The sequence below is a fragment of the Oryctolagus cuniculus genome, chromosome 12 (assembly GCF_964237555.1).
Source record: "Oryctolagus cuniculus chromosome 12, mOryCun1.1, whole genome shotgun sequence".
NCBI classification, from domain to species: Eukaryota; Metazoa; Chordata; class Mammalia; order Lagomorpha; family Leporidae; genus Oryctolagus; species Oryctolagus cuniculus.
The window spans coordinates 64,516,914-64,538,070 of NC_091443.1; the positions used below are offsets into that span (position 1 = coordinate 64,516,914).

Below are 21,157 nucleotides of genomic sequence, written 5' to 3' on the forward strand. Positions count from 1 at the left end.
TTATAGTGCCTGTGTTTGGGTCCCACCTTTGCACTCAATCCAGCTTCCTGCTCATATACATTGTGAAGTGGCAGGTAAAGACTCAAGTACTTGGGTCCCTGCTACCCATCTGGGAGATCTATCGAGTTTCAGGCTCCTAGCTTTGGTCTGCCCATACCTGCCTGTTGCAGCATTTAGAGAGTGAACCAGGGAATGGAAGCTCTCTCTCTCTCTCTCTCGCTCTCTCGCTCTCTCTCACTGTGTGTGTGTCTACCTTTCAAATAAAATGGAAATAATTTTTAAAAAATAAAATTACTTCTAACTCACCAAATTGACTTCATGACCTGAAAATAGATTTTCACTCACAGTTTGAAAAATAGTATTGTCAAAGTGGCCTGGGCCAGACCATACCACCAAGGACATACACACCAACCTTACAGACAGGAGAAATATAGGTCAGATATAACTTCTTAAAATGTTCTCTAAGAGCAAGTCACATGACGGTTTTAGGGGACAAGACATGCTAGAGATGAGGAGAAGGTAAGGAGATTAATGTAATACACACTGCAGAGAGTATTAAACAAAGGAGCAGCATGGGATGGAGGAAGGGGACAGAGAGATGCTCTGAGGCAGAATCTTGAGGCTTAGGAGGCATCTGAGGGAGAGTTTGGGGAAGGATAGCAGGGAGCGAGTTTGGATAACTGGATGGACAATGATTAACATAATGAGTGAAAGAGGAGGAGCTAGCTTAGAGATGAGTTTGGCTACATGAGTTTCGATGGGACAAAGAGAAAGGAATAGACAGATCTGTTGACTCATCTGGGGACCCAGAGAGCAGAACTGGCAGGTTATACTGTCTTGGGGATCATATTAGCACAGAAGAATTCAAGCCCCAGTCTTTCTAATTCTAATCATTCAGTATACATTGAGTGCCAGAGAGTGAGTGGAAGCAGGAGAGCATGCAGGTTGACAGAGGATACACCGTGTTAGTCCACTGTCTGCTGCTGTAACAAAATATCAGCGGCAGAGTGTTAGCGAGGAAAGTCGCGTATCTGACTCATTGCTCTGGAGGCTGGGCAGCCCCAGAGCCTGCTGCCTGCATCTGGCAAGGGCCTCCAACCTGCATCACGAACAGCACAAAATCACGTGAGCATTGTGATTCAGAAGCAAATCAAACCAAATGCATCCTTTTTAAAATCAGGAACCAGTTCCTAAGACAACTAACCCACTCCTGTGAATTGGTAATTTGCTAATCACTACTTAGATATCCCATCTGTTAATACTGTTAAATTGGCAATTAAATTTAAACATGAGGGTTTTTTTTAAAGATTTATTTGTTTATTTGAAAGTCAGACTTATAAAGAGAGGGAGAGAGAGACAGAGAGAGATCTTCCATCTGCTGGTTCACCTCCTAGATGGCCAGGACTGAGCCGAGCGGAATTCAGAAGCCAGGAGCTTCATCCAGAACTCCCAGATGAGTGTCAGGGGCCCAGGAACTTGCACCGCCGTCTGCTGCCTTTTCCAAGTCATGAGCAGGGAGCTGGATGGGAAATGGAGCAGCCAGGACTTGAACCAGTGTCCATACGGGATGCCAGCGTCACAGGTGGTGACTTTACCCACTACGCCACAACACTGGCCCCTCAACATGAGTTTTTGAGGAGACATTCAAACCATAGCAATAGAAAACCAAAATTCAAAGGACAACCTGATGAAGAAACTGGAAAAGCCCGTGAAAGAGTGGCCACAGAGGTAGGAACAGAACCTAGAGAAAGCAGTATTACAAGCCAAGAGGATCACAAAAGTAGAGTAAGGGGGTAAGTGTGGTGGCACAGTGGGTTAAATCCCCACTTAGGATGCCCACATCCCATACAGAAGTGCCTGGCATCAAGTCTCACCTCCACTTCTGATCCAGCTTCCTGCTAATGCATACCCTAGGAGGCAGTAGATGATGGCTCCAGTACTTGGGTTCCTGCCACCTACTTGGGAGACCTGGATGGAGTTCTTGGCTCCCGGTTTCAACCTGGCCCAGCTCCAGGTCTGGCTATCGTGGGCACCGAGGAAGTGAACCAGCAGATAGATGATCTCTCTTCCCTCTGTCATTTGGCCTTAACAACAGATAGATACAGGGCCGGCGCTGCGGCATATCAGGTAAAGCTGCCGCCTGCAGTGCCTACATCCCACATGGGTACCAGTTCAAGTCTCGGCTGCTCTGTTTCCTTTTAAGCTCTCTGCAATGGCCTGGGAAAGCAGTAGAAGATGGCTCAAGTCCTTGGGCCCCTGCACCCACATGGGAGACCTGGAAGAAGCTCCTAGCTTCTGGCTCCGGATCAGCACAGCTCCGGCCATAGCACCATCTGGGGAATGACCTGGCAGATGGAAGATTTTCTCTTTCTCTCTCTCTTCCTCTGCCTCTCTAACTCTGCCTTTCAAATAAACAAATAAATCTTTTTAAAAATAGACAGATACATACATACAAACATACAGAGTGGAATACCTGGGTAATGCCTCTAAAGATCTTGATGCCCAGATGCTCCTGAACCCTCTGAAGCTGCAGACCTGGCCCAGCATCCAGCACTCCTCTCCTCCTTGCAGACAGGACAGAGGCCCGGTCCTGCAAGACTGCATGTGCCCTTGTCCCCTCTCACAGTCAGCCTTTATCTCCCTTCTGGTCTCTGAACATAACTAGGATTAATTCACCTCACAGCCCAGTAGGGGACATACTGGGCCTGAAAAGGGAGGAAAGGGACTATATCCCAAAGGAATTGCAAGAACTACCCAAGCCTGTGAAGGCAGGAGCTGGGAAAGTAACAGAAGACTGCATCCTGAGGGTGCTTATCAACAAGACCAAGTTGTAGGACTGGATAAGGAAGAGCATTCATAGGGGAACACTTTTATGAGACACAGGATCTATCACCTGGCCAACCACTGCAAGATTTTCAAGTTTGCCAGTACACTATCATTTAAAACATGGGAAACTGTACAGCCCACATGAGGTAAAAAAGCTCAGAGCTGCCAAGTCGGATGGTATAGGAAGGGACTAGAAAGCTCAGAATTGAGCAACTGGAGTGGATGTACAAGGGCAGGAAACCCACTAAATGATTATGTTCCTTGGGAATACCTGAGGCTACACCATTTACCAAGGCCACAAGGAATGTGTCGGCGAGAGGTGCCCCAGCATCTGTAAAAGTGCAGTGTTGCTTCTATGCAGGCCAGGGCTAACTGCAGGACAGGCTGTTACAAGCCTAGGCTTTAACAGCAAGGGGGTGATTGGACCTTGAAACTAGCGACCAGGTGGTGGCACTCACGGCCATGAGCTAGGTAGATGCCAATTATTATGAATGGAAAGGTCATTGTGACATCAAGGACTGACCATCAGAGAACTATGCAGATGATTAATAGAACACAGCACCTCCTGGGGCAGAACAGATGGCAGCCAACAAGGGTCTTCCACAGCTTACAGTCACAAGAAATCAAGAACAAGGGGTCAGAGGACCGAGGGCAGGGGGCAAGCATTTGATGCAGCAGTTAACTCTCTGCTTGGGATGTGGCAGCCCATATTGGAGTGTTTGGTTTGAGCTACCCTGCTTCCAATCCAGTTTTCTGCTAATGTACACTCTGGGAGACAGCAAATGATGGCTCAAGTACTTTTGTCCCTGCCATTGGTGGGAGACCAGATTGAGTTATGTGCTTTTTCCTTAGGCCTGGCCCGGCCTCAGCTGTTGTGGGTATTTGGGGAGTGAACTAGCAAATGGCAAATCTCTTTTCTATGCCTTTTGGGGGGAGGGAGGGACACTGCACACACAAAAAAATCAGAATCAGAGATTTCACTAAAATAACATAACTTTTGGAGACACCACCGTGGCATAGTGGGTAAAGCTAGCACTGGCATCCCATATGGACACCAGTTCAAGTCCTGGCTGCTCCACTTCTGATCTAGCTCCCTGCTGATGCACCTAGGAAAGCAGTGGAAGACGACCTAAGTGTTTGGGCCCCTGCACTCACATGGGAAACCCAGATGAAGCTCTTGACTCAGCCCTGGCTGTTGTGGCCATTTGGAGAGCGAACCAGTGCATGGAAGACCTTCCCATCCTCCCTGCCCCCACCTTACTGCCCCATAACTCTTAAATAAATAAAAATCTTTAAAAAAAGAAACATACCTTTCTTAATTCCAGTCCAGGGTCGTTATGACTTTCTTTGATGTAACACATTTAAAGAGGGTCATCACAAAAGCGCTCCAGCTTCAGGGTGGCTAGAAATAGGAGGGCTGGCCTGGTCATCTTGGGTCATCTTGGCTCAGTTCCAATATGTTGGGCTAGAGCAGTCTAGGTGTTGGAAAGCTATTCTGGAGTACACAGTTAGCTGGCCTTTATTTAGGTTTTTTTTTTCTACCATAATCTTGATGATCACCCCTTTTCAAGTAAATAGCAGCAAACTGGACATCCGGGTTAAGTGTTTAGTCCCAGGGATTTTTTCTATATTGACTTTTTTGCTCTGTACAATGTCATTTTTTTTTTTTGACAGGCAGAGTTAGACAGTGAGAGAGAGAGAGAGACAGAGTGAAAGGTCTTCCTTCCGTTGGTTCACCCCTCAAATGGCTGCTACCGCCAGCACGCTGAGCCCATCCGAAGCCAGGAGCCAGGCGCTTCCTCCTGGTCTCCCATGTGGGTGCAGGGCCCAAGCACTTGGGCCATCCTCCACTGCACTCCCGGGCCACAGCAGAGAGCTGGACTGGAAGAGGAGGGAGCAACCGGGACTAGAACCCAGGGTGCCGGCACCGCCTATATTGACTTTTTTTTAATTATTATTTTAAAGCATGCACATTTGTGATATGTATTGTAACTTGGCAGAAAAAATAAAATTTATACAGATACTCTTTGACTTATGATGGGGCTAAATTCCCATCATAAATGGAAAATATCCTAGTGGACCAGTGCTACGGCATAGTGGACTAAGCTGCCACCTGTGGTGCTGGCATCCCATATGGGCGCCAGTTCCTGTCCCAGCTGCTCCTCTTCCAATCCAGCTCTCTGCTTATGGCCTGGGAAAGCAGAAGATGGCCCAAGTGCTTGGGTCCCTCACTAGCATGGGAAACCTGGAAGAAGCTTCTGGTTCCTGGATTCAGATCAGCCCAGCTCCAGCCATGCAGCTATTTGGGGAGTAAACCAGCAGATGGAAGACCTTTCTTCTGTCTCTCCCTCTCTAACTCTAGCTCTCAAATAAGTGAATAAATCTTTTTTAAAAATGAAGTAGGTTTAGTACAACTAACCACTGAGCATCACAGCCTAGCAACACAGTAGACCAGAGGATATTAGTTGTTCACCCTCATGATCCTGTGGCTTACCAGGAATAGGGGTTCCCTGCCACTTCCCAGCACCGTGAGAGTACCAAACCACACATCACTGGCCCTGGAAATGATCAAGACTCAAAATCCCAAGTATGGTTTCTACGGAATTGCTTTCTCATCAACATAAAGCAGAAAAATTGTAAGTCAAATTACCCTAAATCAGAGGACCGCCCATCGAGCAAAAGGAGAAAAAGAGAGACATAGTAAGGACTCAACAACTCTAGGGGGATGGGGCCTCATTCCAAGTTCACTACCAGAATAAATGAATTGATGGACTCAAAAAAGAGATCTGAGACCAATTGCAAAATACTATTTCTTATGCTCTCTATATTCCACAGCCCGCAAAGAAATCACTTTTGGAGCAGACTTTATCAGATGATCTCAAACTCAAGTATAGAACCGAACTTATTTCCTACAAACACCAGCCCCTCAAACCTTCTTCTGAGGTATTTTTTTTTTATCTTGATGAATGGCTCTAAATGAGGATCTGAACATCACCCATGTCTGAGGCCTCTCCTTCCTTACTCCTCCCTCAACTAAGGTCCAAAACCTGCAGGGTCTGCCTTCCAAATGACCCAGAATCCATCCTCTCCTCTCCATTCCCACTGCTGTTTCCTTAGTTACAGATACCATAATCTCAGGCTAAGAAGACACCAACAGCCCAATTGGTCTCCTTGCCCATAGTCTCTCTGCCTTCTAACCCATTAGTCACGCTGCAGCCAGTCATCTTTTCAAAACTTATGTCGTTCTTCAGGTTAAATCTCAATACTAAAGTTCACACTCCCTAATATAGCTAAATAGGCTCTGAATGATGTGGCCGCGGCATCCCATCCTTGCCTCATCTCTCTCATCATCCCCACACAGTCTGCTCCAGCTACAATGAACTTCCAGTACCCTGAACCCAACTTTATTATTATTGCTAGGTCTTTGCCCACGATGCTCTCTGCTTGGTACACCCTTCCTCCACTCAGGTACATTCTCCTCTGCCGTCACTTGCACTGCTCAGGTAGGCAGGCTCCATCCCCCAAGCGGTGCCCTCGGCCATAAAGCTGTTTTCCAAGGGGCGGCCCCTTAAGTAGCCCTCCACACTCCATCAGTCTCAGACAGTCGAAAGGCTGCAGACGCATGAGACTCTTCCGAGAGGATTCGGGTCCTTTCGACTTCAGCCAGGACAGCAAAGAAGCCCACCTAGCTTCGGCCCAGCAGCACAGGAACAACCTGTACTTCCCGGACGGCGACAGCATGCAACCGCAACCCTCTGCCCGGAACTCAACCGGTCGCGCGGCCCCGCCTTCCACGCTGCGTAGGGGGCGGGATGGGGCGGGGCGCCGGGCTCTGGCGAACGGCTTGCGCCGGGCGGGGGGCGGGGCCAGGGGCGGAGCGGAGCGCGCATGCGCGGTCGCCTTTGTGTGGGTCGAGCGGCGGCGGCGGCGGCGGCAGTGGCGGTCCCACTGGCAGGCGGGCAAGAGGGGAGTCCGGGCGGCGTCCGGCGTGGGAGCCGGGGGACCACCATGGTAAAGAAGCGGAAAGGCCGTGTCGTGATCGACTCGGACACAGAGGATAGCGGCAGCGACGAGAACCTGGATCAGGTGGGGGCAGGCCGCGAAGGCGCGGGCCGGCAGAGCCGGAGGGCTGAGTCGGGGCCACGGGATCCGGGAGCCGACCGGGCCCGGAGCCTCCTGGCCTGAGCGTCCGGTCTGCTCCGTTCCCTGACCGCGGTGCAGCCCCCTTTCCTGTGTTCCCCGCAGCGTCCGAGGCCCTCAGAGTCCGGCCCAGGCCTGGAGACAGAGCCCCGAGGACTTGGCGCCTTGGGCGGGGAGGCGGGGCAGGGACGGAGATGATGGGCCTCGGGCTCAGGGGTTCCGAAGGGGGCCTCGGGGCTCTGGGGTACCGAAAAGGGGCCTCGATCTTTCGGGGCCGCATCGGGACGACGGGCTATAGGCCAGGCGCTCGGGGCCCGGGAGATAGGAAGTATCTCCCGCCAACCCCGGGTAGGCTGGAAGGTTTTGGAGGAGGTGCAGTGGTGACCGTGGGGCGGTGCGGGGGAGAGGGCCGAGAAGGTGCAGACTCTGAAGATGAAGTTTTTCAGACAACGGGTGTGGGCAGAGGAGGGACACTCGTAAACGTTCCGGGGAGCTTCTGTCGTGCTTGGCAAGGAAGACTTAGTGTGGGCATGAGTCTGAGGGCTAGGGTCGTTTGTGGTTGCAGTGGGTCCCTGCTGGGATGTCAGAGCGAAGAAGACACTCTTGGGAGGAGGGAAGAATCGGAGAACTATGTAGGACGGCGTGGAGGGACTGTGGCCCGGGACTCTTGGCATTTTTCATGCAGCATTCCAGAATTCTTTCTTACTTGGAGATCGTGCAGGGAACATTAAAAGTAACTTTTGGCCTCAGTGTCTTGGGATAGCCTGAACTGTTTCTATACCCTAGAAAGTACTGTAGGAAGCTGTCCTTTGTAGCATTGCTTTGAGAATACCATGAGATACAAAGATAGTTTCTCCCGTGTTTAAGGAGCAAATGGTACAAAGAAAGAATGTACAAGAGATAGTAGGTTTTTAAGTTGAGTAGAGAGAGTACTGAAATTGGAATCTGAAGATTTGAGTTTTAGACTGGGCTTACGCTGCTTTCTAGCTGAGTATCTTCAGTCTTCACTATAAAATCAAGATATAACGATTAGCCTTGTGTGTCTAATTAGGTTATTGAAAGAGCAAATGTTTGTAAGGATTAATATTAGGGCAAGCTTTTGCAACCCATAAATATTTTGTATGAATTACCTCTTGGCCTTTGTTAGGCCAGAGGTCCTAGGACTGACGTCTTAGTGCCCAAAGAAGAGTATTTTAAAGAAGGAAGAACTGGAGAGGTGTTGAAGAAAATGGTAGTGAGTGCATTTTTTTTTTAAGATTTATCTTTTATTGTTTTTGAATGGCAGAGGTGGAGAAGTAATGAGCTCTTGGAAGGCTATCGGAAGAATAGAAACCTTTTTTTTTTTTTTTTAAGATTTTTATTTATTTATTTGAGAGGTAGAGTTACAATCAGTAAGAGGCAGAGACAGAGAGAAAGGTCTTCCTTCCGTTGGTTCACTCTCCAGATGGCCACAACGGCCGGAGCTGCTGATCTGAAGCCAGGAGCCAGGTGCTTTTTCCCAGTCTCCCATGTGGGTGCAGGGACCCAAGGACTTGGGCCGTCCTCTACTGCTTTCCCAGGCCACAGCAGAGAGCTGGATTGGAAGAGGAGCAGCTGGGACTAGAACCGGCACTCATATGGGATGCTGGCGCCGCAGGCGGAGGATTAACCTGCTGCGCCACGGAGCCAGCCCTAGAAACCTTATATTGAGGATAGGAATTGAAAGAGTTGAAAGTGTTCTCATTTAAATGCTCCTGATATTTATAAAAATGTCAAAAGTATATTCTTGTCTGTAAAAAGTTTGGTGGGTAATTTTAGACCTACAGTTAAGAGGATTAGAATATTTCTTACTATTTTCTGTTATACAAATATAGTTGTTTCGGATAATAACTTTAGTTTTCACTTACATGGATCCTAAGGTGAAGGAGACACCTCAGTTCTTTCATTTACATTGTCAAGTTTTCAAGTTATGGTGAAGTTGACACAAGTTTCCCCATTTTGCATTTAAGAAAAATGGAGGCCAGCATCGTGGCTCACTAGGCTAATCCTCCGCCTTGCAGTGCTGGCACACCGGGTTCTAGTCCCGGTCGGGGCGCCGGATTCTGTCCCGGTTGCCCCTCTTCCAGGCCAGCTCTCTGCGATGGCCCGGGAGTGCAGTGGAGGATGGCCCAAGTCCTTGGGCCCTGCACCCCATGGGAGACCAGAAGAAGCACCTGGCTCCTGTCATCGGATCAGCTCAGCGCGCTGGCCGCAGCGGCCATTAGAGGGTGAACCAACAGCAAAGGAAGACTTTTCTCTCTGTCTCTCTCTCTCACTGTCCACTCTGCCTTAAAAAAAAAAAAAAAAAATGGAGATTGATGATTAGTAAGTGGTAGAGTTGAGATCTAAACCCCAATCTGCACAAGTAGAAGGCCTATACTCTTTTTTTTTTTTTTTAGATTTATTTATTTATTTGAAAGTCAGAATTACACAGCGAGAGGAGAGGCAGAGAGAGAGAGAGAGGTCTTCCATCCGAAGGTTCACTCCCCAATTGGCCACAACGGCTGGAGCTGTGCTAATCTGAAACCAGGAGCTTCTTCCAGGTCTCCCACGTGGCTGCAGGGGCCCAAGCACTTGGGCCATCTTCTACTGCTTTCCCAGGCCATAGCAGAGAGCTGGATTGGAAGTGGAGTACCCGGGACTCGAACCAGTGCTCATATGGGATGCTGGTGCCCCAGGCCAAGGCATTATCACGCTGCGCCACAGTGCCGGCCCCAGGCCTATACTCTTTCTACTGTTCCAACTTAATCTATTAGTCTTTCAGTTTTTCTTATTGCAAAATGAGAATGTTTCACAGCCACTTTCCTTGTTGCTAGAGTTTATGTTTGTAAAGTATGCTGAATACTTTAGAGGAAATTGGTTCATCTATTAAAAAGATTAACTGGGGGACTTTCTCGGTAAAGCGCTCTTAAGACATCTCTTCTGAAGATGCATGAACTAAGCTGCAAATTGTTCTTTCCTTAGTGGCTTTCCACAGAATTCTGATGGATGAAATGAGCTGAGTGCTTCTTTTTGTGGTGGAGATATTTTACCTGATCCACAAAGAGCTTTTCCAGAGTAGCAACTAGAGGGAATTTCTGCTCTAAGTCCAATTCAACATTTAAAGTGGAATTTAATGTGAAATTTGTAGCTAATACCTAGTCAGTTTAACTGCGGTTTCTTTTATTTTTATAAAGATTTATTTATTGGCCTGCGGCTCACTAAGCTAATCCTCCACCTTGCAGCGCAAGCATACTGGGTTCTAGTCCCTGTCGGGGTGCCGGATTCTGTCCCGGTTGCCCCTCTTCCAGGCCAGCTCTCTGCTGTGGCCTGGGAAGGCAGTGGAGGATGGCCCAAGTGCTTGGGCCCTGCACCCCATGGGAGACCAGGATAAGTACCTGGCTCCTGCCATCGGATCAGCGTGGTGCGCCGGGCATGGCGGCCACTGGAGGGTGAACCAACGGCAAAGGAAGACCTTTCTCTCTGTCTCTCTCTCTCACTGTCCACTCTGCCTGTCAAAAAAAAAAAAAAAAAAAAAGATTTATTTATTTGAAAGAGCTACACAGAGAGAGGAGATGCAGAGAGAGCGCGAGAGTTCTTCCATCTGATGGTTCACTCCCCAATTGGCTGCAACAGCCAGGTGCTTCTTCCAGGTCTCCCATGTGGGTGCAGGGACCCAAGGACTTGGGCCATCTTGTACTGCTTTTCCAGGCCACAGCAGAGAGCTGGATTGGAAGTGGAGCAGCTGGGTCTCAAACCAGCGCCCGTACGGGATGCCGGCGCTTCAGGCCAGGGCATTAACCCGCTGCACCACAGCGCCAGTCCCGTTTAATACCATTTCAACTTCTTCCTCTTCAACTTCTCATTGATGTTCTTGTCACCAGGTAGTAACCAAAATTCAAATTCCCTTTCCTTGCACATCCAGAGGCTACCATTGCTTTCCACCATCTTTGTTCGGTATTGTGCTAGGCTCTTAGAGGAGGGTGTGGGTAACTTAAGAGGATCAATATTAGGTCACCTGCTAAAAGAAAATCCTTCAAATTCTCAAACTAAGTTCTGAGTTTTAAAAACCCTAGGAAGTTAGAGGCTGGTGCTGTGGTACAGTGGGTTAAAATCTGAACTAGTAGACACATTAAAATACTTTATTGTTTCCATTCATATTTTAAATGGTGTTTATGCTGTTATGGCCTGTTTTTCTCTGCTCATCCAACTTGAAGTAGCAGTAATTAAGTTTGTCTTTAGGAGAATAGGCCTCCTAAGTATTTTCTAGGAACTATTTTTAGATATTATGTGTAAAATATATCATTGTTATGAAGTATATTACTATAAACTTTTCCCATAAAATGGGAAGTTTAGAAGTTGTGCTTCTCATTAGTGTAGACTTCCTCACATTGGTCAGAGGCAGATTTTGAAGAATATGATGAATTTCTGAAAAGAGTTATTGTTAACTTGTGAAGTTTTAAATTTGTGTCGTAATGTTGCAGCTAGCTTGGTGTAACTTATTTGCTAATTTCACTCAGCTTTTGGAAGCTTTGGTAGCTTTTAGGAAAAATACAAAACCTATCTCAAACACCGGTTCTCTTGGTATATTTATTATTCCCCAAATAGTAGATTGTTTGTTCGTCTTTCAACAACTGTGTTAGATAGTGCTAGGCACAGTGCTATTGGGTGAATAAAACGGAAGCAGTTTCTACCTTGAAGGAGTTTAGAGTAAGGGGTTGGGGGGAGGAAGAGAGAGAGAGAAAGGAAAAGGAGGTTAGGAGACTGAGAGTAAAGAGAAAGGCAGTTAGTGTTCATGGTTGAGGGCCGTAGCACCCTCATGAAACTGAAAGAAGTGCAGAGTGACTGTACGTAACTAGTTGGATAGAGAGTGGTGCCAATGAAGCTTCAGAGGTAGGTTGTTTGACTATTTGAGGGTAGAGAAGTCAGTTTAGTAGATTACAACCAGCATTACAAATAAAAGGGAAACCTAATCAAATGAAAGCATCACGTATGTCATAATAGTAAAGATGAGGTGTATCTTCTTACTGTGGGCTGAGGTTACAAAGTTTTAAAGCCATTGGCAGGGCCACTTGTTAAGACGCTGCTCCTGATTGCAGCTTCCTGTTAATGCAGACTCTGTGAAGCAGTAGTGATGGCTCAAGGAGTTAGATCCCTGCCACCTTCATAAGAGACCAGACTTGAGATCATGGCTTCTGGCTTCAGCCCCGTCCCAGCCATTGCAGGCATTTGAGGGGTGAACCAGCAGATGGAGAACTGTCTCTATATCTATATTTCTGTCTGTATCTCTCAAATAATTTTTTAAAAGATTTATTTATTTGTTTGAAAGGCAGAGTTAGCAAGAGAGAGATATCTTCTATCCACTGATTCATTCCCCAAATGACCACAATGGCCAAAACTGTACTGATTTGAAGCTAGGAGCCAGGAACTTCTTCTGGGTCTCTCACATGGGTGCAGGGTTCCAAGTACTTTGGGCCATCTTCCCCTGCTTTCCCAGGCACATTAGCAGGAGCTGGATGGGAAGTGGAGCAGCCAGCACTTGGACCAGCACCCGTTTGGGATGCCGGTACTGCAGGCAGCAGCTTTAACTGCTACACCACAGTGGTGGCCCCTCTCAAATAAATTTACTGAATAAATAAGTGAATATTGAGACCTCATTTCAAAATAAAACAGTCTAAGCTTACCTGGCTGCAGTGTGGGGAGTAACCTGGAGAGGGCCCTGGTGAGGTGGCAGAGAGCAGTCCAGGTGAGGATGGTGGAGTGTGTAAGTTCCACTACAATGGGAGGTCCTGAGGGCAAGGGTGGTTGTTTCCTGCAGCGTCCCTGCACCTAGGGTACTGTCTGCCTGTCAGTATTTGTTGAGTGAGGGACTGGTGTGGACTTCCATGGTAGTTATACAGTGAGTTGAGTGGGTTGGATGTAATGTTCAGAGGACCTGATGAATGATTGGCTGTCAGGATGAGAAGAGGAGGCATAAGGGCTGGACGCCAGCCTCTGCTGTGGGGGAACCCTGGAAGTGGAGATGATGAATTCAGTCTTGGCTATGTGGAGTTTATGGAGTCTCTGAGATTTCCATGTGGAGACATCAAGTAGGTAGAGTAGTTGAAAATAATGCTTGTGTGAACCAGAATAGGCACTTAATAAATCTCTGTTGAATAAGCAAATGCTACTTGGCATGCCCAGGGTGGAAAGTTTTCTGAGCCTGTTATGGCGGGCTTACTTACAGAGACAGACACGGTCAATCTGGGGGTTCTTGTTCCAGCTCCTGTACTGTAATCCTGCTATCCCTTCTTGAGTGAGAAGCGTGTGTTAATGAGAAAGTGTGTTCGGAAAAGGGAGCTAAGTAGAAACAAGTAACAGTGAAACTTCTTTTTTTTTTAAAGAAGTCTTTAATGTGTAGCTTGTATTTTGAATGAGTTGAAAATTGATTTTTAAGGTAATTTATTGGGATTCTTGCTGCTATTGAAAGCTGATTTTATTTGGTCAACTCTACAATATTGTGGTCATTTCTGTAACTTAGCATTTTTATGTATAATTATAATTACTTTCCTGGAAATTTGAAAAAGTTGCCAAATTTAGTGCCAGTCAAATTTGAAGAATTATTATACTGCCACTTTAGAATTATTACCTCAGAAGTGTTTGTGTACTGGTTTTTTTCTTTTATTATAAAAAATAATCTGTGCTTTTTATTTTTTTTTATTTTTAAAGATTTTATTTATTTATTTGAGACGTAGAGTTATAGACAGTGAGAAGGAAAGACAGAAAGGTCTTTTGTCTGTTGGTTCACTCTTCAAATGGCCACAAAGGCCGGAGCTGCGCTGATCCGAAGCCAGGAGCCAGAAGCTTCTTCTGGGTCTCCTGCACGGGTGCAGGGGCCCAAGGACTTGGGCCATCTTCTACTGCTTTCCCAGGCCACAGCAGAGAGCTGGATTGGAAGAGGAGCAGCTGGGACTAGAACCTGCACCCATATGGGATACCGGTGCCACAGGTGGAGGATTGGCCTACTGCACCATGGCGCCAGCCCCAATCTTGCTTTTTTAAAAAAGTAGATTGCTTTGAAAGAGCATCAGAGGAAGTGTTGAGAGAGAGAGAGATCTCTTCCATCTGCTGGCTTACTCCTTAAATGGCTGCAACAGCCAGGTCTGGGCCAGACTGAAACCAGGAGCCCAGAATTCCCACCTGGGTGTCCCACATGGGTGACAGGGACCCAAGTACTTGGACCATCATCTGCTGCCTTCCCAGGTGCATTAACAGGAAGCTGGATGGAATCAGAGTACCCAGGACTCCAACCAGCATTCTGAGATGGGATGACCTGGGATGCCAGTGTCCCCAGTGGTATTTTCAACTACTGTACCATAGCAGCGGCACTGTATAGTGTGTGCTTTTGGAAACAGTTCCAACAGTCAGAATAAAAACACCCTGGCCTACAAGCATACATATACATAATGTCTCCCTTCCATACTCCTGAAAAGTATCCGTGTCTCCTATTTGAATTGTGTTCTGTGAACAGTTTGGAAATGAAATGAAGAATGAGAATTGACATCTCAAATTTAAAACTCTAAATTACTCTCCTTTCCTCAGAATCTGTCAGATCCCCCCACTTCTCTCTGTCCCTGTGGCTGCTTAACCTTGTGCCGACCACCACGCACCCTGAGGAGATTGCTACTCTGCGCTTCCAGCCTGGCCCCTCTTATCTGTTCATCTCTCAGCATGCTCTTCTGAAAGGTCCTCAGTGCACTGAGTTACTCCCTTGCTTGAACCACATGATGGCCTCCCGCTACCTTCCAATAAAACGCAGGCTCCTGACCATCTTTACAAACTTCAGAATGATGTGGTTTCTCCGTACCTGTGACCCAGCGTGGTCCATTCTGCCCTTGGCCTGCTCGGCTTCAGTCACACCGTGCCTCTGGCAGTTCTTTGACTCAGTCAAGTTGTTTTCAGCTCCAGGACTTTCCTGTCCCACCTAGAGGCTTCTCTCCAAAGAACTACTGCTCTGTCCCCTCTCCTCTGCTCTGTCGATAGTTTCAGCTGAGGTGCCGTCGCCTAGGAGAAGCGTCCACGATAACCGGCCACAGAACTGCCACCCAGGGACTTGATTCTCCCCCTTAGCACTTACTGTTAGGTGACATTCACTGTTCTTATCTGTTGTCTGTCTCCCTGCTTCATTTTAAGTTCTGTGAAATCAAAGACTTGTTTATCTTGTTCACTGCTGTCTCCCAGCACTTGGTGTGTCCTGGGTGCTGGCAATAGGGGGCCAACCGTCCTGTTTTGTCTGGACTGAGGAGTTTGCCAGAATGCAGGACTTTTCAGTACTGAAACCAGGACAGTCCTGGGAAAACCGGAATGTTTGGTCACCCTAATTGGTAGTAATTACTTAGTTACATTTGTGGAATAAATAAGTAAAAAGGAGCTCAATATGCTAATGAGGTGTAATATCTCTTAAGATATACTCATATGGGCCTTTATTCTCCTTTTCTTGCTGTATTGTATTTTTTTTTTTTTTTTTTTTTTGGACAGGCAGAGTTAGACAGTGAGAGAGAGAGACAGAGAGAAAGGTCTTCCTTCTGTTGGTTCACCCCCCAAATGGCCGCTATGGCCTGCGCGCTGCGCTGATCCAAAGCCAGGAGCCAGGTGCTTCTTCCTGGCTTCCCATGCAGGTGCAGGAGCCCAAGCACTTGGGCCACCCTCTACTGCCTTCCCAGGCCACAGCAGAGAGCTGGACTGGAAGAGGAGCAACCGGAACTAGAACCTGGCGTCCGATGCCAGCGCCACAGGCGGAGGATTAACCAAGTGAGACACGGCACCAGCCCCGCTGCATTGTATTTTTTAAGATTTATTTATTTATTTGAAAGAGTTACAGAGGGAGAGAGAGACAGAGCGAGAGAGAGAGAGAGAGAGATCTTCCATCCACTGATTCACTCCCTAGGTGGTTGCGATGGCCAGGGCTGGGCCAGGCTGACGCCAGGAGCCAGGAACTTCTTATAGGTCTCGCATGTGGATGTCAGAGGCCCAAACATTTGGGCCATCTTCCAGTGCTCTTCCCTGGCCATTATCAGGGAACTGGATCAGGAGTGGAGCAGTCACATTTGAACTGACACCCACATGGGCTACTAAAGTTGGAGGTGGCAGCTTTTCCCACTGTACTGCAATGCCAGCTTCCTTGCTTCATTTTAGAGTCTCAGTTTTGGCAGTTTAATTTTTTTTTTAAAGATTTATTTATTTGAAAGAGTTGCAAAGAGAGAGATGGAGAGACGGGGGTGGGGGGTGGGGGGTATCTTCCATCTGTGGTTCACTTCCCAGTTGGCTGCAATAGCAAGGGCTGGGCCAGGCTGAAACCTGGAGCCAGGAGCTTCCTCCAGGTCTCCCATTAGAGTGCAGGGGCCCAAGCACTTGGACCATCTTCTGCTGCTTTCCCAGGTGCATTAGCAGGGAGCTGGATTGGAAGTGGAGCAGCTGGAACTACTCCCTTTGCCACAAGGCCAGCTGCCAGTTTACTTTCATGTTAAGTGTAGCATTTAAGCTTGCTAATAAAGCTGCTCTAGAAGCCAGTATTGGCATATCTATACAGCTGTACCTAGGCCTCTGGCATTGCTTCAAGCAGATCTTTAGTTGAGCTCCAGTTGGGTCTGTCCTGCTGCTTCCTCACACTCCATTCCCTGGAGCAATGTGGGGAAAGGTGGGGAAGGTGTTCACTGGATCAGCTGACAGGGGCTGTGGTGAAAGCCATCAGTGGACCCAGGAAGTGTCTCGCAGCCTGTGTGGCACTGAGGTGGCTGGCAGGGGAGAGCTGCAGCTGGACCTACCCCTTGTGCATGGTTCACTTTCTGATTGACATTTTGGGATATAAGTGTTGTATGGATCACCCCCAAAAAACCTGATGGCCTCTTCCTGTGTGCAGTATTGTGAAGGGCTTTCAGCTGCGTGGTGGTCTGTTCAGCTGTACGTAACAGCCTCACTTGAAGGAAGAGAACTGAACTGAAATGTGAAATTTTTCCAGGCCATGAATTCCCCCGGTAGCTTTGGATATAGCCATCCAGTTATACGCAGGGTATCTTTCACTCTTACGGTTTTTGCTATCTCCGTACCATTGTTAAGATGGATTTTTATAGTGGAAGAGAAACTGCTTGTTAGATGGAGTTGTTCATTCAATGAGAGGCATTTGCTGGGGTTTAGTATAGAGTAGAACTTATTAATAAGGAGTCAGCACTCATTTTCTTTTTCAAGATTTATTTATTTACTTGAAAGTCAGAGTTACACAGAGAGAGAAGGAGAGGCAGAGAGAGAGAGAGAGAGAGGTCTTCCATCCGCTGGTTCACTCCCCAAATGGCTGCAACGGCCGGAGCTGTGCCAATCTGAAGCCAGGAGCCAGGAGGTTCTTCCCAGTCTCCCACGCAGGTGCAGGGGCCCAAGCACTTCGGCCATCTTCTACTGTTTTCCCAGGCCATAGCAGAGAGCTGGATTGGAAGTGGAGTACCCGGGACTCGAACCGGCGCCCATATGGGATGCCGGTGCTGCAGGTAGCGGCTTTACCTGCTACTCCATAGCGCTGGCCCCACTTTTTTTTTTTTTTTTAAAGGTTTTATTTATTTATTTGAGACATAGTTACAGACAGCGAGAGGGAAAGACAGAAAGGTCTTCCATTCTCTGGTTCACTCCCCAAGTGGGCAAAACAGCTGGAGCTGGACTGATCCAAAGCCAGGAACTTCTTTTACTCCGAAGCCAGGAGCCTCTTCTAGGTCTCCCACACAGATGAAGAGGCCCATCTTCTACTGCTGTTCTAGTCCAGAGCAGAGCGCTGGATCAGAAGATACGCAGCAGGACTAGAACCAGTGCCTATATGGGATGCTGGCGCTACAGGCGGAGGATTAACCTACTGTACCATAGCACTAGCCCAGCACTCATTATGATTTATTTTTTAATTTGAAAGGCAGAGTCACACAGAAAGAACAGAAAGAGAGAGAATGAAAGAATCTTCCATCCACTGGCTCACTTCAAATAGCCACATGGCCAGGGCTGAGCCAGGCGGAAGCCAGTCTCCCATGTGGGTACAGGGGCCCAAGGATTTGAGCCATCCTCTGCTGCCCTCCCAGGCACATCAGCAGGGAGCTGGATTGGAAGTGGAGCAGCTGGAACTCGAACCTGTACCCACATGGGATGCTGTGGCTTAACCTGCTGCATCCCAGTACTGGCCCCTGGCAGTACTAATTTCTTAACACTTTAGTTACAATAGCTTTTCATAAATGTCTGTTGCATGTAATAGTATTTCAAAGAGTGATTTGCTTGAGATCATATCCAAATCTCTCTTGGATATTAAATCTGAATTGGTATTAAAACAGGAATTCTAGTGCATTTGTGAACCTCAAAGTATTAGGGAAGAGTTTATGTTCCTGCCAGAAGTCTTTTTGAATTACATAAATTTGCATGAAGGTAATATAGAGAAAAAGGCACTAGTAAACACCTTAAATAAATCACGCAACCCAGACATCCCACACCTAGGGGAAATAAATTTACTCCTGAGGCCAGTGTTTGGTGCAGCAATTAAGACACCACCTGGGATGCCCTCATCCCATATCAGAGTGTCTGGTTTGAGTCCCATCTCCTGCCAGCATATACCCTGGAAGGTAGCAGGTGAGCGCTCGTGTTTTTGAGTCCTTCCCACCCACAAGGGAGACTCGGATTGAGTTCAGGGCTTTTGGCTTTGGTCTGGCCTAGTCCTGACTGTTGCAGGCATTTAAGTGTGAACTATCAGATGGAATATCTCTGTCTCTCTACTTTCAAATAAAATGGAAAGAAATAAAAATTTAAAATTAATTAGTTCCTATTACCTCAAGTGAAAGAAAAGCTAAGATTTTTGCAGAAACTTGTACATGAACATAGACCCATCCCAAGAGTGAAACAAGGCAGATGTTTTTCAGCTGATAAAAGGATAAATACTGTGTAATGGAAAACTATTTAGCAATCAAAAAGGGCAAGCTGCTGATCCTTGCTGCAACATGGAAGCCTCTCGGATGCACTCTGCTAAATGAGATGAGCTGGATTCAGCAGGCGTCACTCTGTGTGATTCCATCTGTATATGCCTTTCTATGTTAGGCACATCTGCAGGGCTGGAAAACAGGTCCGTGGTTGCCAAGGGATGGAAAGAAGCCAGGGACTTTGGGGGCAGATGGTGGAGCTGTCTGTCTCTTGATTGTGGTATTGGTTAAACTCTACGTATTTGTCAAACTCATAGGACAGACATTAAGAAGGATAAAATATCCCATATGTAAATTATACCTCAAGTTTTTTAAAGATTATAATCACAGAAATATTGCCATCATTTGCATTTTGTCTATGTAAGTTACCAGTTTGGTGTGAAAGAGTAGGTTTTTGGTGTGAAACTCTTGGGTTTTCAGCCTTTTCAGGAAGTTAGTATCTAGGTCTCTCGAATGAAATGGGCAGAGTAACATTTCATGACTGCTTATGAAGAAGAGAGTGTCAGCTGGTTAATCTGAGAAGGTCATTTTCTCATTCTGGCCAAGGAAGCAGGGTGCTCCTAAAATAGAGACTGGAAGAAGAAAACACACACTTGGTAGCAGTCTATTATTTTAAAATCTGTCGTGGTGCCTGACCTATAATTGCGTAGCAGTATCATCATCAAGAAATAATACTACTAGTATTTATTAGCTGTGTTTTCTCTCTTTTTGGCACAAGGGAAAAATGTTTTAAGTGAGTAAACCGTGACAGAAGAGCCAGGATTGTCTGCCCAGGACTGAATCGTGGCTCTGTCATGTACTGAGTGTGTTACTGGATGAGATACAACTTAGAGAAGCTACTTAACCTCTCTCCTGCTCTCTAGTTTCTTTACCTTTAGATGAGGATGATAACTATACCTACCATGGGTTGTTGTGAAGGGTAAATGTATGTCAGATGCTTAATGAAGTAAGTACAGTATAATTGTGGACTGGTATTGGTATTAGCAGAGAGCAGAGCGAGTAATCATTTGCTACATTTGCATTTTTTAAAAAGATGTATTTATTTATTTGTGTCACAAAGAGAGAGATCTCACATCCTCTGGTTCATTCCTCAAATGGCCACAACAGCTGGGGTTGGGCCAGGCCAAAGCTAGGAGCCTGGAACTCCATCCAGGTGTCCCATGTAGATAGCAGGGGCCCGAGTACTTGGGCCATCTTCTTCTGCTGCTTTCCCAGGCTCATTAGCAGGGAGCTGGATCAGAAATGGAGCAGCAGACACTTGAACTGGCACCCATATGGGATGTCAGCATAGCAGGAGGCTATTTAACTTACTGTGCCATAACACTGGGCCCCATTTGTTGCATTTTTTAAGAAATGTTTATTTTATTTGTTTGAAAGGGAGTGTTATTGGGGGGAGGGGGTAAGGGAGGAGGAGAGAGAGAGAGAGAGATCTTCCATTTGCTAGTTTACTTCCAAAATGGCTGCAACAGCCAGGACTGGACCAAGCTGAAGCCAGGAGCCTGGAACTCCATCTGGGAGTCTCATATGGGTGGCAGGGATCCAGGTACTTGGGCCATCTTCTTTCCTGCTTATTTATTTTTTTATTTTTTATTATTTATTTGAGTGCAGAGTTACAGACAAAAAGAGGGAGAGACAGATAAAGAGGTCTTCCATCTAATTGATCACTCCCCAAATGACCGCAATGGCCAGAGCAGAGCCAATCTGAAGCCGGCTGCCAAGAGCTTCCTCCAGGTCTCCCACGTGGGTGCAGGGCCCCAAACACTTGGACGATCTTCTGCTGCCTTCTCAGGCCATAATCAGAGAGCTGGATCAGAAGAGGAGCAGCTGGGACACAAACCAGTGCCCATATGAGATGCTGGTGCCACAGGCAGAGGCTTAACCTACTATACCCTTGGGCCATCTTATGCTTTTCCAGGCACATTAGCAGGGAGCTAGATCAGAACAGCCAGGACTTGAACTGGATCCCATATGGGATGTCAGCATTTGCCACTGTGCCACAATGCTGACCCCCATTTGTTGCATTTTTGAGAGATTAGAATGAACTGTGGGGAAGTAAAGGGAGAAAGGAACCATGTGAGAAAGGAACCTGTTGTGGCCAAGACTTGCTTACTGGTACTTCTTCCTCCTTTAATCTCACTTAAATCATCAGAACGAAACAGAGGTGTGAATGGAAGTGGTGGAGTTTTCAGATTAGGGTTTGGATATATTGATTTAGCACTTGT

General features: G+C 47.0%; 2 protein-coding genes across 4 annotated transcripts in view; one reads left to right on the top strand and one right to left on the bottom strand.

Moving 5' to 3' along the window:
- Positions 1–6,597, bottom strand: part of NDUFAF1 (NADH:ubiquinone oxidoreductase complex assembly factor 1) — a 37,225-nt gene extending 30,628 nt beyond the window's left edge. Inside the window, exon 1 of one of the 2 annotated variants that reach the window (XM_070054014.1) lies at positions 6,512–6,597. The gene's annotated coding sequence lies outside the window, so the exon portion shown is untranslated. Of the gene's footprint in view, positions 1–4,136; positions 4,200–6,511 lie in introns of those variants that run through there. The other variant, XM_070054013.1, reaches the window with a different exon arrangement.
- A 73-nt stretch (positions 6,598–6,670) lies between these two features.
- The window catches only part of RTF1 (RTF1 homolog, Paf1/RNA polymerase II complex component), a 52,666-nt gene continuing 38,179 nt past the window's right edge, over positions 6,671–21,157 (top strand). For both annotated transcript variants that reach the window (XR_011380858.1, XM_002717967.5), the window contains exon 1: positions 6,671–6,912. Coding sequence is in view for 1 of the 2 variants with exons in the window: in XM_002717967.5 (XP_002718013.1) it covers positions 6,715–6,912 (198 nt within the window). In the remaining variant the exon portion in view is untranslated. The remainder of the gene's footprint in view (positions 6,913–21,157) is intronic.